Below are 16,662 nucleotides of genomic sequence, written 5' to 3'. Positions count from 1 at the left end.
GAGAGAAGTCACCTACCTGTGGAGCTGGAGAAGTGGGCTGGCACCATCGAGGTCCCTGGGAAGTGCACAGGGGTCACAGGAGCTAAGGATGAATAGTCTGGAGTAAGAAGGGGACTCAGAGTAGGGCATCTTTCCTGTCCAGCTAGAGCCACTGAATGTAGGAGGAACTGGGTAAGACCGTCAGGTCTCCTAGCCACTTCTCTTCCCCAGGCCCTGGGGCAGGGGATCAGTGGCTGTCCACCAGGGGTCCACAGCATGTAGTCATCAGGGCTGTGGGTACTCACCACTGGGTGTGGGGGCTGAGGTCCAGTGGGTGTAACCTGAAATGAGAAAAGGAGACAGAACTGGGATGCAAGCAGGAAAGGGAGGTCCATGATATAGCCCAAAGCCCACCAGTCCCTACCCCCAACTAAGACTTCAAGTCTATGCAGTTCAGCAATTGTGATTCAGGGGTAACTTTACCTTGTTTCTAAAAGGCTGAGAAATCAGAGACCCAGTCCCCTGTCTTCATGAGCTTGCAATTTATTTGGGAAGACATATACACCAACATTTCTAGAAATGGGGTTGTCAACTGTGCTTTTCAGGCTCCAGAGGGGATTTTGAGATAGACATTGACAGGAACAGAGATGGCCAGATCTTTGAATAGCCATTGACTTCAGCCAGAGAGATATCCTCTTTTATCAGTCTGGATAAAGACTTTGTGGCCCAGACAAGTATATAAATCACAGCCCTGAAATGCAGGGCTGCAAAGAGAAAAAAAGGATTTGCAAACTGGAGGGCCTATGGGGGCCCTTGACTCATTAAGGGATATCACGCAGGTGGAGAATAACACATAGGGTGGGTTCTATGATGAACTGGAGAGTTCACATCCCTTGCGGGCGGGCGGTGGGGGGCAGATTCTTAGCTTCAACTTGTGGTTACAAAAAAGGTTGCTCACCATTGACATAGAGGCTGTTCTTGTCCAGGGTGAAGGAGCCCAGCTGGGTGACACCATGGGTCTGATGGCTCAGCTCCCAGTACAGCTTCTCTCTGTCTAGCTTAGGGCCCATGGGGTCAGGATGGTGAGTACAGACAGCATCAACTCCAGTGGCTGTTCCCTTTTTCTCAGGCCTGGGCAGGGAAAGACACGGGAAAGGGGAGGTGGGGACTCCAGGTAGGAGCCCGGGAAAGCCCTACTGAAGGAGGGGACAGAGAAAGCAGAAGGGCTGGTGGACAACCTGGAACAGCCTTGGTGCTGGAGGAGGGTTGGAAATGATTAGGACAACCAAGGTCCTTGAGCACAGAGGATATGCAGCATCTCCAAATACTGATGCCTTGTGCTGAGCTTTAAAACGGAGCTAGAGTATATTATTCTAAGTGAAACAAGTCAGTCAGAGAAAAACAAATATCATATGATTTCACTCATATGTGGAAGTTAAGTAACAAAACAGATGAACATAGGGGAAAGAGAGCAAAAATAAGATAAAAACAGGGAGGGAGGCAAACCATAAGAGACTTTTTAAAAAATGTTTTTATTTATTTTTGAGACACAGAGAGACAGAGCATGAGCAGGGGAGGGGCAGAGAGAGAGGGAGACACAGAATCTGAAGCAGGCTCCAGGCTCTGAGCTATCAGCACAGAGCCTCACATGGGGCTTGAACTCACAGACTGTGAGATCACGACCTGAGCTGAAGTCATCTGCTTAACCGACTGAGCCACCCAGGCGCCTCCAGAGACTCTTAAATACAGAGAACAAACTGAGGGCTGCTGGAGGGAGGTGGGTGGGGGATAGGCTAAATGGGTGATGGGCATTAAGGAGGGCGCTTGTTGGGATGAGCACTGGGTGTTGTATGTAAGTGATGAATCACTGGGTTTTATTCTTGAAACAGATGCTAACAACAGATGCATGATGGAGAGGACTTAGACAAGGTAAGAAAAGGCAATGTCAAATTGCTTAAACCCCAGCTCTGCTGCTCAGTTGCTGGCTGACTCTGAGTAAGTCTCTCAACCTGTCTGTAGCTCATTGTTTTTTTCATCCACCAAATGAGGTAATAGGACAGACCCTACAGCACTTAGCACTAGTAAATGCTCAGTAGAAGACAGCCATTTTTATTAGGCATTAATAGGGCCAAAGTTCTTGGTGTGAATGGACCTTGCAGTGAGAGAGACTGAGCCTTTTCAAAGAAACAGTGAGGTCAGCAGGCAGCCTTGGGTGGAGAGGGGCATGAGGCTGTGTGGTATCTGAGAGCCAGAGAAATCTCAAGGCCAGCAGAAAGGGGAAGACATAGCATTGTGGCTGGAGGACAGTGGTGTCTTTGGAGCTGAGGGCATTCCATCCTCAGACAAAAGGTCAGTGATTGGGAGATCTCACACAAAGAGTAAGGTGAGCCAAGTGCACATGTGGGGGCTCCCACATGCTAGAGTTATTCTCAGTACCTAGGTCTAGGCAAGGTCACGAATAATTTACTGTGTGTTCTTTATACGTTAGTTCTTTTGCTAACTAAGCACCTCTCATTTTAATCCTCACTATGCTCACACAAATGACGACAAATTCTTTCCTTCAGTCAGAAGTGGAGTCTGTTTCGGAGTGCCTGGGTGGCTCAGTCAGTTAAGTGTCTGACTTCAGCTCAGGTCATGATCTTGCGGTTTGATCTCATGGAGTTCAAGCCCCGCATTGGGCTCTGTGCTGACAGCTCAGACCCTGGAGCCTGCTGCTTCAGATTCTGTGTCTCCCTCTCTCTCTGCCCCTTCCCTGATCACACTCTATCTCTGTCTCTGTCAAAAATAAATAAACATTAAGAAAAAAAAAAAGAAGCAAAGAGATTCCATCTCTTGAATCTGGGCTTGGCCATAGAACTGGAACTGGCCAATGCACGTTCACAAATGTGATACCAGCAATGGCGTGGAAGGCAGGTGTGCAATAGGGCTTGCCATTTCTTGCTGCTCTTGGAACTCTGAGCGTGTGAATGAGCCCAAGCTAGCCTTCTGGAGGATGAGACAATGTGGAGGAGAACGAAGGTATCCCAGACAGCAGCTGACTGCAGACACAGGAATGAGCCTCATCTGACATCAGCTGAGCCAACCCAGGCAGGAGAATCTTCCAGCAGAATCATGGGCTAACTTTGTTGTACAAGAAAGCAAATTGAGATACTTCAGCTGACAGGTGAGTAGGTAGAGGCACAGACATGTTAAGTAACTTGTTCAGGTCACACAGCCTTGAAGTAGGAAAGGTAGGCCTGTCAGACTCTAAATAAAACTGCATAGGGGCACCTGGGTGGCTAAGTTGGTTTCGGCTCAGGTCATGATCTCATGGTTTCAGGAGTTTGAGCCTCGTGTTGGGCTCTGTGGTCACAGTGTGGAGCCCACTTGGGATTTCCTCTCTCTCTCTGTCTCCCCCACCCCACCTTTTCTTCTCATGCTATCTCTGTCTCTGCCTCTCTCAAAATAAATAAATAAACTTAAAAAAAAACCCACTATATAACCACTGTACTTTACTACTCAGTGATCGCAAGTCCACCTCTGAGAGGTCAGAAAGCAGGATTTGGTCACTGCTGGCTAGGTGTTACAGGCAGGCCAATCATTATCAAAAATGTGACATAAGCAGGAGAGAGAATTATGCATCCCCTAGAGCAAGGTTTCTCAACCTTGGCACTGTGCACATTTCGAGTCAGATCGTTCGTGGCCCTGAGAGACCATCCTCTGCATTGTAGGATATTTAGCAGCATCCCTGGCCTCACTCACTAGATGTCAGTAGCAACTCCGACCCTTGAGTTTTGACAACAAAAAATGTCTCCAGACATTGCCAAATATCCCCTGGGAGGGAAATCATTCTTGGTTGAAAACTATGGCTCCATTGTGATAAAGCCAGCACGACTGACCAGTTGTTTTCTTGATGAGTTCCAGAAGAAAGATCTTTCGGAAAAGTTCAACCTTGTCACCTGGGAAGGGCAGTCCAAGAGGATTCTGCATTTTCTGGTTAGGAATGCAATGTGAGACAGACTGGCAGTTGGTGGTCAGCTGTTCTGGGATGATGGTCCAGCTCGTGGTCCCTCTGCCCCCTGCACATGGCCTGCATGTGAACTCTGGAGTTCTCACCTGAGCAAGGTCAATCTGCAGCCATAATAGAGGGGCCCAATGCTGCTGTTCTGGAACAAGGGTTTGAGCTGGGGATGAAAGACATGGAAGTAAGAAGATGGGCTGAGGGGCTGGGAAGGACAAAAGTAGGCACTGGAGGGCACGCATTGGAGGGGCTCTCACCAGACGATTCAAGATCCTCTCTACAGAGTTGAATAGCTCAGATCCTGGGGGCCCCATGCCCTCTGTGTAGCGCAGGTTGGTGATGGTGAAGTTGAGGGTGAAGGGCACCAGAGACAGGCTCACACCTGCAGCCAGAAAGGGCGAGAAGGGCTCCATTATGATTCTCTGGTGGGGATGGCTGTAGGTGGCAGATCCAAGGGTGGCCACCGTATCTGTGTCACCCTTGCATACAGCCACACTTGGCCTCCAACCTGGATAGATTATTTTAGCTGGAAAAAGAACCTCAACTCTTCAGCCCAGTGTGTCTAAAGAAAAACAGCTGGTGGACATTTGGGTGGGAGGAAAAGAAGCAAAATCACTCAGTTGCCCCCTGGGGTGGAGGTCTCCCATTGTCTTCTGACGTCACCACGAGAGAACTTGCAACCGCTGAGTGGGCCTGTCTATTCCCCCTGAGAGTGACTCCTGTCTCAGTTTCACTAAACTGTCTTTGAAGAGTGGATTTTACATGGACTGACCACATCTCCTAGTTTTCCCTGAACAGTCATGTGGCTTGCATGTAAATATTAATTAGAACCCTCCCTCTCTTTGTCAAAAGTGTCCCATAAGACAAAAACAAACACAAACACAAAAACACTGTATGGTCATTCTGGGGTTAGGGTGTGAAGAATCGAATGCCAGAAGTCTGAACTGGGTGACAGTACCGTTTACAGATTTCATCTGAGGAGCACCAATTGGGGGCCAGCCTTTGTACTGGGCATTTCATTTCTGGCATCTCAGCTTACCCTAACCACAATCCTCAGAGTCAAGTATTACCAGTTCCATTTTACAGTCTGGGAAACTGAGGCTCAGAGAAAGTAAATTTTGCCCAAGTCCCACAAATGAACAGCACAGCTACAATACCTTTTTTTTTAATTAAAAAATTTTTTTTAATGTTTATTATTTTTGAGAGGGACAGAGACAGAGAGCAAACAGGGAAGGGGCAGAGAGAAGGAGACACCATATCCGAAGCAGGCTCCAGGCTCTGAGCTGTCAGCACAAAGCCCGATGCGGGGCTCGAATTCACAGACTGCGAGATCATGACCTGAGCTGTAGTCAGCTGCCCAACCGACTGAGCCATCCAGGCGCCCCTACAATACCTTTTTAACTCAAAAGTAGATATCTTTCTGTTTGTACAGCCATGCTTATAGCAGCATTATTCACAATAGGTGAATATTATTCACAGAATATTAGAATTCTATGCTGACAGCTCAGAGCCTGCAGCCTGCTTCAGATTCTGTGTCTCCTTCTCTCTCTGCTCCTCCCCCACTCACACTCTGTCTCTCTCTCTCAAAAATAAATAAAAATGTTTAAAAAACTGAAAAAAAAAGAATGAAATCTTGCCATTTGCAACAACACGGATGGAGCTAGAGTATATCATGCTAAGCAAAATAAGTCAGAGAAAGACAAATACCATATGATTTCACTCATAAGTACCATTTAAGAAACAACACAAATGAGTGAAAGGGAAAAAGAGAGAGAGAGAGAGAGAGAGAGAGAGAGAGAGAGAGAGAGAGAGACCAGGCAGGAACAGACTCTTAACTATAGAGAACAGACTGATGGCTGGCAGAGGGGAGGTGGGCGGGGAGATGGGTTAAATGGGTGATGGGGATTAGGGAGGGCACTTGCTGAGATGAGCTCCGGGTGTTGTACGAAGTGCCGAATCACTAAATTGTACACCTGAAAGTATTCCCACACTGTATGTTAACTGGAATCCAAATAAACAACAAAAAGAAAAGAAAACCTACAGTAGACGAAGCTACGGTAATCAAGACAGTGACGTACTGCATGAAGAAGGACAGGTAGATCAATGGGATATCATTGAAAGTCTAGAAGCAAAGCCTCACATTTATGGTGAATTGATTTTCAACCAGGGCACCTGTATAATTTAATGGAGAAAGGAAATTTTTTAAATAAATGGTACTGGCATAACTGGGGGAAAAAAAGCAATCAGAGCTAAAACTTGCCCCAATTTCTTGAAAACATACATTTTCAGATTCAGGAAGCTTCAAAAATCCCCAATAGTAGAAACTCAAAGAAAAACCATGTTCCGATACATCATTATCAAACTTCTGAATACCAAAGATGAAGAAGAAATCTTGAATGCATCTACAGAAAAAATGACGTCATCAGTCATGGAATGACTTGGTCTGTAGCACATGCCAAGCTTGTAGGAGCTAAGCCTGTTACAGAAATGGTTGAGTTGATCAGGGTGAACAGTAAGGAGTGGAGAATGCACATTCTGTCTAAAGCTTGAGCAAAGTTTGCAGTGTCTTGACTCATAAAACCCAGAATTCCAGAAGGCAGGATTCAAATTATAGCTCACCGGCTTGTATCCCATAACTGTAGATGCACACAGCAGGATTAAAGGTCAGGGATGCCCTGTCTTGGTCATGACATAAGTGTGAAAACTACCTATAGACTCAAATTTTAAAATAAATCTTAAGGGTTGGAGTAAGACAAGTTTCCCGACATAAATCAAGCCCTTGTTTCAGGTTCCTGGGGACTCAAGAGCCCTTAGACCCACATCTGGGTCAGATGAGGAAACAGAGCAAGAACGAAGTCCAGGACTAAGATCCTGAATGATTTTCTGGACGTTCGAATAAAATCCACAAATGTGGACATACGCAAGATTGCTACATTCATTCATTCAACCAGTCAATCAGTATAAAGTGAGTGCAGACTAGGTGCTCAGCTCCAAGGTGACAGATACATAAATACTGAATAAAGCAAATAGCAGTAAATTCCATCAGAAAATACTCATGGTTGTGGATAGTGAAAACCTGTGGTCCAGGTGTGTATTCAGATGTGCTATTTCCTATAAGAGGGTCTAGGAAGGTCTTTCAAAGAAGGTGAGATTGCGCTGGGATCTGAAAAGCAATGAGGTTCCAGGTGTAGTGGATCTCCAGGAAGAGCTGATATAAAGTCCAGAGGTTAGGACACTAGAGAACAGACAGTGTCTGATGTGGCCAAAGTTTGGAGAGTGAGGGAGGGAGTGAGTAGGACATTCTGAGGGTGGGTGGTCTACAGGAACCAGACTGTGTGGAGTTGAAGTTTTATGGGTCCCGGAGAGTAGGCTCCTACCTGTAGAGCTGAGGATGGGGGGCTGAGATGTGGAAGATTCTGGAGAGAATGTAGAAATCACTGGAGCTGAGAAAAAAAAGAACAGGGGAAAAATTATGAAGTCCCATCCTGAATGAATGGGGGACTAAAGCTATTCATTAGAATTTGGTCTTCTGTCTGGACTCAGGGCAAGACCCTGGGTGGGTTAGGGGCTCTTCTGAGTCTGTAGCTAGACACTTAGGGAAGGAGAATTGGCAGCTTCCCTCCAGAAAAATGTGTTTTGGGGAATAAGGGTCCAGTGGGCATTGAAATTTCGGTCTTGAATACTCACTGCTGGTGGTAGGGTTCCAGTACCGGTGGTTATAACCTGTAGAAAGGAGTAAAGGACTGTTATAATGGGTAAGAGCTAAGGAAGGGGTAGACAGTAGACCCAGAGATGAAATTCATTAGCAAACTTGCTGTGATTTATAAATGAACAATAATGGCTCCTACATTTCATTCAGTGCCCTCATGTGGCTTATCCCTTGAAAATAGTGATGAACATCGTTCCCATTATTATTGCCAAAATAAAAATACAATAATAATAACTGCCCCTGTTTATTGGGAATATACTATGCACCAGAAATAATACTAAACAGTACATTACAAGGTAATGTAATTACAAACAAGAGTGTTCCAAGGCTTATCCACAACTTTATCATTGCTCTCTCAGCTTCTCTCCCTTCACAAAATTTTATGATAGTACGACTTTATCTTTCTAGCTTAGTTTCTGGGGGGGGTGGTGGTGTTTAAGTGACAAAATTGTGGCCATTAGAGAGAGCGGTCTGTGGAAGCAAACAAGATGGAGGAGAGGGAATGTACATGTGGTTTAGAATATTAGAGAAACTTTGGGAATGGGCTAGGATAATGAACGTGAGAAGAGACTTCGAGGTCAGATGGATGGCATAAAAATTGGAGTCTGAAAGGAATTGGGGAGAAGATAATTTTTCATCAGTGTTTCTCTGGGTCATGATCATCTCCTTGGATGTTCTGTGAGGGGTGGGAGTCATTTTGGACCCAGAGGAGCCCCATGATTTACTTGGGTTATTCCTGTGAACTATCTCATTTGACCATCAGGAAAATCCTGCATGGTATATATGTTTATTCCATTCTGTAAATGGGACATTAAAGCCTAGACAGGTTGCATGGCTTGCCCAGCATCACATAAAACAGAGATCTGTCCCTTGCCAATCACTGTCAACCACCGTTTTAAGGAAATATCCAAGTTGATATAGAGGGGACATAACTAACCAAGCATTAGGTTAGATTGTTAGGCTAGAGATCAGTTATGCCCCTTCCTATCCTGAGATTTGAGGCTTTCTCTATCTGGATGGTCTGTGGTGTTGTCTTGTAGTTAGGAACTTGGAGTTTAGGTTCAATCTCCAGTTTGTTTGAGTCTTGACCCTGTCAGGCATGATGGCTGGATTATCTCGGGGAAATGACTTCCTGTCTGAAAGCATGATGGCTGTCTCCATTAAAATGACTGTAACAACTCACAGGGTTTTGAGTAAGATCAATGTGAGATAATACCTATAAAAGACTTTATCACAATTCCTGGCACATAAGAACCTTTTGATAAGAGTTAGTCGCTATTGTACTTATTATTCTCAGCATTAGCATTGCTGTTAGGGGCATTGTTGCTAATGGTGTTGTGTAAGTAGATATTATTCATGGACTATTTGCTAAGTGTGATGTTATCTCATGAAGACCAGTCATACTGACTGGTCTGTGGGCACTTAGTAAATTGGTCATCATTGTGAGAGAATGAAATGGGGTGAAGGCTGAAATGGTCACCTGCTGCCCATTTGGAAAATTTAACCACAGAGTTCTTTATCACCCACTTCTTTTCCTAGAGTCTGCATGTTGGTCTCTTATGGGAAGCAGTGAAAATGAGGAAGAAAAATGTTATTCCAGGAGGTGAAAATGGAAAGGAAATCAGCTTCCCATGATGCGTTAGGCATTCAAAAATGAGTCTCCAAGGAAATGCTAGGTTTGCATTGGAACCATCAATTTGTGTACAGCAATTTCTCAAACTCAGCATTATTGACATTTTGGTCTAGATAATTCTTCATGGTGGAGGGCTGCTCTGTGCACTGTAGGATGTTTAGCAGCACCCTGGCCTCTACCTACTAGATGTCATTAGTACCGCTCCAGGTATGATGTGAAATATCTCCAGACATGCCAAATGTCCCATGGAGAGCAGAATCGCCCCAGTTGAGGAGCACTGGTAGAGAGAAACATGGGGCTAGGAGATCCCAGCTACCGCACAGACACTCACCATTGACATAGAGACTGTCTCTGTCCAGGGTGTAGGTGCCCAGCCAGGTGACACCGTGGGTCAGCTGACTCAGCTCCTGGTACAATTCTTCTCTGTTCAGCCCAGGGCCCATGGGGTCAGGATGATAAGTGCAGATCACGTCCACTCCTGTTGCTGTTCCACCCTTCTCAGTCCTAGGGCGGTAGGGACGTAGGAATAGGGACATCCTGAGATGTGGGAGAGTTACATACTTTGTTCACCTCTTGCCTTCAGCCTGTCCCACCCCCAGCCTTGGCCTTATGACATTTCTCTTTACCGGGTCTTGTCTGGTTTCTCACGCACATTCTTTTCTGGGACCTTCTCATCTAGGTATCTTCCTACTCCTTAAAGTGGTTAATCTCCAAGGCTTCAGCCTCAGCCAACTTCTATTCTTTTGGCCTCATTCTTCTTGAGTCATATGGTTCATACTCATTGGTTCAGCTATCAGCTTTATTCTCATGAGATCCAATCTTACTCTCTGGCCAAGACCCCTCTCCTGAGCTCTGTGCCATGTCACCAACAGCCCCAAGGATGTCCTTCAGACTTATTATATTCCATTTGTCCCAGATTAAGTTTATTAATTCCCCCTAAAAACACAGAGTCTCCTCCTTCTGCCATGTTCCCATATTGGGGCCAGAACCAAACATGTGGGAGGCATCCTGGACCTCCCCTGTCCTTGGTCCCCCCATCCAAGCAACATCTAGGTGAGCCCAACATCTCACTGATTTCCCCACCTCTTGTCCCATTATCACATCAAATTTTCCCATACCCATATCTACCTGTGTACTACTTAAAATAAATGACATTACATCAAGGCTCTGCTTAAAACTCCATGAATCCCCGCCTGATCTGAGATATGCCAACCCTTGAAACACTTCTGCCAAAATGTCTTCTGGCAATTCTTTTGGCTAATGCTCATTCAGCTCAGGCATCACCTTCTCCAGACTGCTTCTACTCAACTCCCCCACATTCAGCTAAAAGTCCATCCTCCAGGCTCCTATGGCTTCCATGTAGTGCTTTATCATTGTACTAACCCTGTTACTATTATGTTTAAGTTTATATGGCTGCTGTCCTCTCCATACTGTGGGTACCTTGAGGGAAGAGTCCATGACTCAATCTCTAGGTGCCCTTAGCACCTGTCACAGGGCATGGCCTGAGGTACCTCATTTCATTTCTGACCAGTGAGTGTGAATGCTCCATGGCTCTTCTTATCCAAGTAATTTAAGACCTTTATTGGACAGCCACCTCTTTCAGGAAGCCCTCTCCGATACACTCAGCCAGAGGGGATGCCTTCCATCTGAATTCTTGGAATTCCATTCGAAGCCATTTGTGCATCTTCTAGTTGCCATGTTTAGGTCCTCACCGCCAGGTGAACTTGCCTGTAACCATTGTGAGGGAGGGGGAGTCTCACCTGAGCAAGGTCAGTCTGCAGCCAGAGTACCGTGGGCCAATACTGGTGTTCTTGAACAAGGGACCAAGCTGGGGAGGAAGGAGAGAGAGGTGAGCATGAGGGGCTGAGGTGACTGGGTGGGGTAAGGACAAGGCAGGCCAGGGGAGGCGTTGTTGGGCTCTTACCAGGCGATTCAGGGCCCTCTCAGTGGAGTTGAACTTCATGGAGCCTGGGTGCCTCATGTCTGGGGTGCAGAGCAGGTTGGTGATGGTGAAGTTGAGGGTGAATGGCACCAGGGCTGGGCCCACAACTGCAGCCAGAGGGAAGGAGAGAGAGGAGACCCATCACAATTATAGGCCTGAGCTATACATTAGGGGGAAGGGACTAGTGCCATCTCTCTGTCCATAGTGTCCCGTAGGTGAGGCCTGAGATATCCCATCTGGGATACCTCCCTCCTCGGCCAGCCAAGGGAGGACCTCCATGTTAGATGTGTCCTGTCAGCTCAAAAGGAAACCTCAATCTTCTCATCCCAGAGTGTCCCCAAAGGCTGACCTGTCACGGACATTTTGGTGGCAAGAGGAGGCACCAAGACCTTTTGTGCTCAGATCATGGGCCACAAATTTCTTGAGAAGTCAAGAAAGCCAAACGGTAGTAATTTCCATGAAGGAAACGATCATAGAGGTAGAGGTTAGATCCCACCTGTGTGTGGGATATGGGGACATGATGCTACTTTATAGGAGGAAGTCTGAGCAAAAGCCAGCTGAGCTGAATCTGGAGGACAATGGGAAATCAGGAATAGAGCTGAGTTCCCATTACATAAGAGCAAAGGCACTGAGGATGGGAGGATGTTTGGTCCCTGAAACAGAAACAAGGCTGGTATGGCCAGAGATGGGGGAGCACAGGAGACAGGCTGGAGATCAGCCAGAATGGGAGTTGAAGTTTCATGGGACTCAGAGATCAGACTCCTACCTGTAGAGCTGGGGGTGGGAGGCAGAGATATCGATGGTCCTGGAGAAAATGTGGAGGTCACCAGAGCTGAAAGAAAACACAACATCAACATAAATCATGAAGCAGTAAGAGGACAGGGCTGTTGATGGGAACGTGTGTCTCTAATTGGTGGTCTAGAGCTGCTCTGGGGCTGAGAATCTGGGAGTGGGATACATGGGTACTGTCCCTTGGGAATGGGTGCAGGAAAGAAGTGTCCCAGGGACACAGGGACATCTGGGCCCTTGTGACTTACTGCTGGTGGTGGGGGTCCAGTACTGATGGTTATAACCTGCAGAGAGAGCCAGAGAGGAAGAGGCAGTCAATGGGAGGAGGTGGAGAAAAGGGTGAGGGGTAGGACTTGAAACATGGACACAGACCCTTCTCCAGTGCTTTCTCTGAGGCTCATCAAAGATAACGATGGCTGCTCTTTATGAGTTAACTGCCTGCTCAGGACTGTTTCATCCTCTGTATCATTAACCACAAAGACCACAATAATCAAAATACCCCCCACCTTGCGGGGGGTCATGAGGTGCCGGAAGCAACAGCAACCTCATCAGATGAGTCATAGGAACAGCAGCTTTATGTGTTTCCAGCCTTATTTGTGTTTTCCCCACCAATTAAATTTTTTTTTTTAACGTTTATTTATTTTTGAGACAGAGAGAGACAGAGCATGAATGCGGGAGGGTCAGAGAGAGAGGGAGACACAGAATCCGAAACAGGCTCCAGGCTCCGAGCTGTCAGCACAGAGCCCGACGCGGGGCCCGAACCCACGGACGTGAGATCATGACCTGGGCCAAAGCCGGACGCTCAACCGACTGAGCCACCCAGGTGCCCCTTTCCCCACCAATTAAATATAACTTTGTCCTTGATCTCTGAGTTTTTCCTACTTCTCCGGTTTTCAGAAACAGCTTGATTTTTGACACAGTTCCTGGATTTCTGTAATGTCGAACGAGGGAGAGAGTGAGATAGACAGACAGACTGGGGAGTCAACCAGAAAGCATCAAGTTGGAGAATAAGAGGGAGTGGGGAAAAGAGGGTTTGAATAAGTATGGTTCTGGGTCATGGATTGGATCCTCTCTGAGGCTTGGTAAGCAATGCAAGTAAAACTTAGACTTATTTTATATCTGATGGTCTGACTAGGTTTCTTGAAATGAAACTCTTCTCTGAGACTAGACCCAGTAGAGGGAGCCCTGTGCTTTACTTACATTACTCAGGTTTTATCCCAGTTGACCTTTACAATAAGCTTAGGTGAGGGTTTTAAAAATTCCATGCTAAAAACAGACACTTCAGGGCCATAGGGGGAGCAAAAAAACAGGACCAGCACTTAAAGAAAGACCTGTAAATCACCCAAACCCACACTGTCAACTACAGCTTTAAGTAACTCTCAAAGACTATTGAAATACGATACAGATTTTAATCCAGATAGAAAGAAAATGTCAAAGGCAATCCACAGGGGACATGATTGAGCTTTAGTTTAAATTGTTGTGTTAGAGGCTCCTTGATATGCCTTCCCATCCTGAGATTTGAGGCTTGTTCTAGCTGGGTTAGTCTGCAGTGTAGCCTTGTAGTTGGGGTCCCTTCTGGGGGCCTTAGAGCCAATTTAGGGTTTGCGTCATGATGTTACCATTGATATAAGGTTTCTGATCTTGGGATAAATAGATGTCCTTCCTTGATCCTTGTTTGCTCCTCTGTAAAATGTACGTAATGCCTCACAGAGTGTTGGACAGGATTAGTAAGACACAATACACACAATGTTCCAGATCACAGGCATCCCTCAATAAATATTAGCCTTTAGTGCAGGCGTTACTGTGGGTTTTGTTGCTAAGAACATTGATGCAGAGGGATTTATTGCTAAAAACATGCTAACAGCTTTATTGTTTGCTTCTCAGGTGGATTGTAGTTCTGCCTGGGCCCTGGAGGATGAGTAAAGGGCCACAAGCTGTTATAACAAAGAGAAAAAAGTGGATCAGTCCCCACTTTGGGAACTCGTTGCTTGTTGGGGAGGAGTTAACATCAGCAGCCACTGCGGGCTTGCTTTGTTCTCTTCCTTCTCTGATGTTGGGTTTCTGTGAAAGGTCACTGCAATGAGAGACTATGGAGAGAGCCTTTATTTCCAGACCTTGGAAGTTGTTCTGTGAGCATAAGGTGTTGTAAGTTTGAATTACTATACTGTACATCTGAAACGAATGTAACACTGTAATGTTAACTAACTGGAATTAAAATAAAAACTTAAATTAGGGGCACCTGGCTGGCTCAGTTGGCTAAGCGTCCGACTTTGGCCCAGGTCATGATCTCGTGGTTCCTGGGTTCAAGCCCCGCATCGGGCTCCGTACTGACAGCTCGGAGCCTGAAGCCTGCTTCGGATTCTGTGTCTCCCTCTCTCTCCATCCCTCCCCTGATCATACTCGGTCTCTCCCTCTCAAAAATAAATAAACTTAAAAAAATTTTTTTAATAAAAACTTAAATTAAAAGCATAAAAACAAATAATAGTAGGACTTAGAGAAGAATTAAACGAACATGGATGTTCACGCTGCTGATATTGGAGAGGCTCCGTTTATGCAACCAGAAGACTGTAGTGGCGACAGATTTATCAGCATTCACAAGAAAAGCTGTGACAGAAAAGGTGAGAATATCTAAAGGAGGTAACATCCACAGACAAAAGTTCACATTAATGAAATTTTCAGAGATAAATTACCACACTGAAAGCACACAGGGAAAAATGCTAGAATCTGATGGAAACTTAGAAAGCGATATGACAGTTCACCCTGGTACAGAAAAAGATGTGCTCTGTATTATAAATAATGTGATGAGAAAAAGGCAAGTGCAGGTCCTAAGAATTTTCCAAAAGAAAAAAAAAATGTTTTGTTCTCAAAGTTTCTAATGTTAAAAAAAACTTTTAATGTTTATTTGCTTTTGAGAGAGAGGGGGGCGGGAGGGTCAGAGAGAGAGGGAGACACAGATCCAAAGGAGGCTCCAGGCTCTGAGCTGTCAGCACAAAGCCTGACACGGGGCTCAAACTCATGAACCGTGAGATCATGACCTGAGCTGAAGTCAGATGCCCAACCGACTGAGCTACCCTGGCGCCCCAAAGTTTCTAATATTTAAAATTTTTTTTTTTCAACGTTTTTTTATTTTTATTTTTGGGACAGAGAGAGACAGAGCATGAACGGGGGAGGGGCAGAGAGAGAGAGGGAGACACAGAATCGGAAACAGGCTCCAGGCTCCGAGCCATCAGCCCAGAGCCTGACGCGGGGCTCGAACTCGCGGACCCGACCGTGAGATCGTGACCTGGCTGAAGTCGGATGCTTAACCGACTGCGCCACCCAGGCGCCCCAGTTTCTAATATTTAAAATGACAGGTTATTAAATATTAGTTTTACGAAGAAGAAGAAGAAGAAGAAGAAGAAGAAGAAGAAGAAGAAGAAGAAGAAGAAGAAGAAGAAAGGAGGAAAGGAAAGAAGGAGAGAAGGGAGGGAGGTGGAGAGGGAGGGAAGAAAGCTCTGTAGGTGTTCTGAGGAAAGAGAATTCCCCCATGGAAATTCTAGGTTGGCCCAGAACTATGAACCTGGGCACTGAGAAATTGCACTGCAAGGAGACCCCATCTGGGACTCGGGAGGAGACCCCAACAGCCATAGAGGTTCTCACCATTGACACAGAGACTGTTCCTGTCCAGGGTGTAGGGGCCCAGCTGAGTGATGCCATGGGTCTGCTGGCTTAGCTCCTGGTAGAGCTGCTCTCTGTCCAGCCTGAAGCCGGTGGGATCTGGGCGGTAGGTACAGACTGCATCTATCCTGGTGCTTGTCCCATCCTTCTCAGCCCTGCGGAAGGAAGGGCACAGGAATAGGGACATGCAAAGACACTTGAGAGTTGGCTACTCTTGACAGCTCCTTCCTTCAATTTTACCCCTTGATGTTTATGTTAGCACTCTTCTCTGGGTTTCATCTACTTTCTCAAACACATCTTTTTCTGTCTCATATGGGGACCACCTCACCTTCTGAAATGTACTGTTCTCCAGGGCTGCTCCATACCTAGTCTTCTGCTTTTGCTCCCCAATCTTTTCCTTATTGGTTCATGCTCATTGTTTCAACTACCAGGAGCCAGTACAGTCCCTGTCCACTCAAGAAGGTAAGTACAGGTGACATCCCCTCCAGTAAGAGTGGAGTCCTGCTTGGGCCATGGGATTGGGGGTGTGGGGCTCCCAGGGAGGAAATGAGAATCCTGAACCCAGGCAGCATGACTGAAGACCTTGGAGGAGGTGAGTGAGTCACCTCTGTGTCTGGCTGTGACTCTGTCTTAACAGCCATCATGGAACCTGAAGGGAAGACTTTGTTTCAAGTTGGTGAACCCCAAGGCTGAGGCCAACCCCTTGGGAACACCTTTGGAGCAGACAACCAAATTTTGAGGAAAACAAAAACAGAGAAAATGACATAAGAGGTAATAAGGGGCAATGTGGTTCAAAAATACTTTTGTCCTGAATTTAAGCTGCATCTATAGTGATTCATCCAGACTGAGGGCTTTACAAAAAGAGAGATCCCCTCTCTTCCTTGTCTGGGAGTTCTCGCTATTACCCACGCTAGTCAAAGCATCCCATTTGATGCTCATCTAGGGTAGGGCAG

General features: G+C 46.1%; 1 protein-coding gene across 2 annotated transcripts in view; it reads right to left on the bottom strand.

Moving 5' to 3' along the window:
• Positions 1–16,662, bottom strand: part of MUC16 (mucin 16, cell surface associated) — a 95,769-nt gene that overhangs the window by 39,711 nt on the left and 39,396 nt on the right. For both annotated transcript variants that reach the window (XM_058728843.1, XM_058728842.1), the window contains exons 10-22: positions 15,692–15,864; positions 12,301–12,336; positions 12,030–12,095; positions 11,246–11,370; positions 11,082–11,149; positions 9,653–9,825; positions 7,667–7,702; positions 7,357–7,422; positions 4,237–4,361; positions 4,075–4,142; positions 938–1,110; positions 285–320; positions 17–82 (exon numbers count right to left, since the gene is read on the bottom strand). In XM_058728843.1, the coding sequence (XP_058584826.1) occupies positions 17–82; positions 285–320; positions 938–1,110; positions 4,075–4,142; positions 4,237–4,361; positions 7,357–7,422; positions 7,667–7,702; positions 9,653–9,825; positions 11,082–11,149; positions 11,246–11,370; positions 12,030–12,095; positions 12,301–12,336; positions 15,692–15,864 (1,211 nt within the window). The remainder of the gene's footprint in view (positions 1–16; positions 83–284; positions 321–937; positions 1,111–4,074; positions 4,143–4,236; positions 4,362–7,356; positions 7,423–7,666; positions 7,703–9,652; positions 9,826–11,081; positions 11,150–11,245; positions 11,371–12,029; positions 12,096–12,300; positions 12,337–15,691; positions 15,865–16,662) is intronic.

Source organism: Neofelis nebulosa, chromosome 4 (genome assembly GCF_028018385.1).
Source record: "Neofelis nebulosa isolate mNeoNeb1 chromosome 4, mNeoNeb1.pri, whole genome shotgun sequence".
NCBI lineage: Eukaryota > Metazoa > Chordata > Mammalia > Carnivora > Felidae > Neofelis > Neofelis nebulosa.
This window is presented reverse-complemented; position numbering and strand designations above follow the sequence as displayed.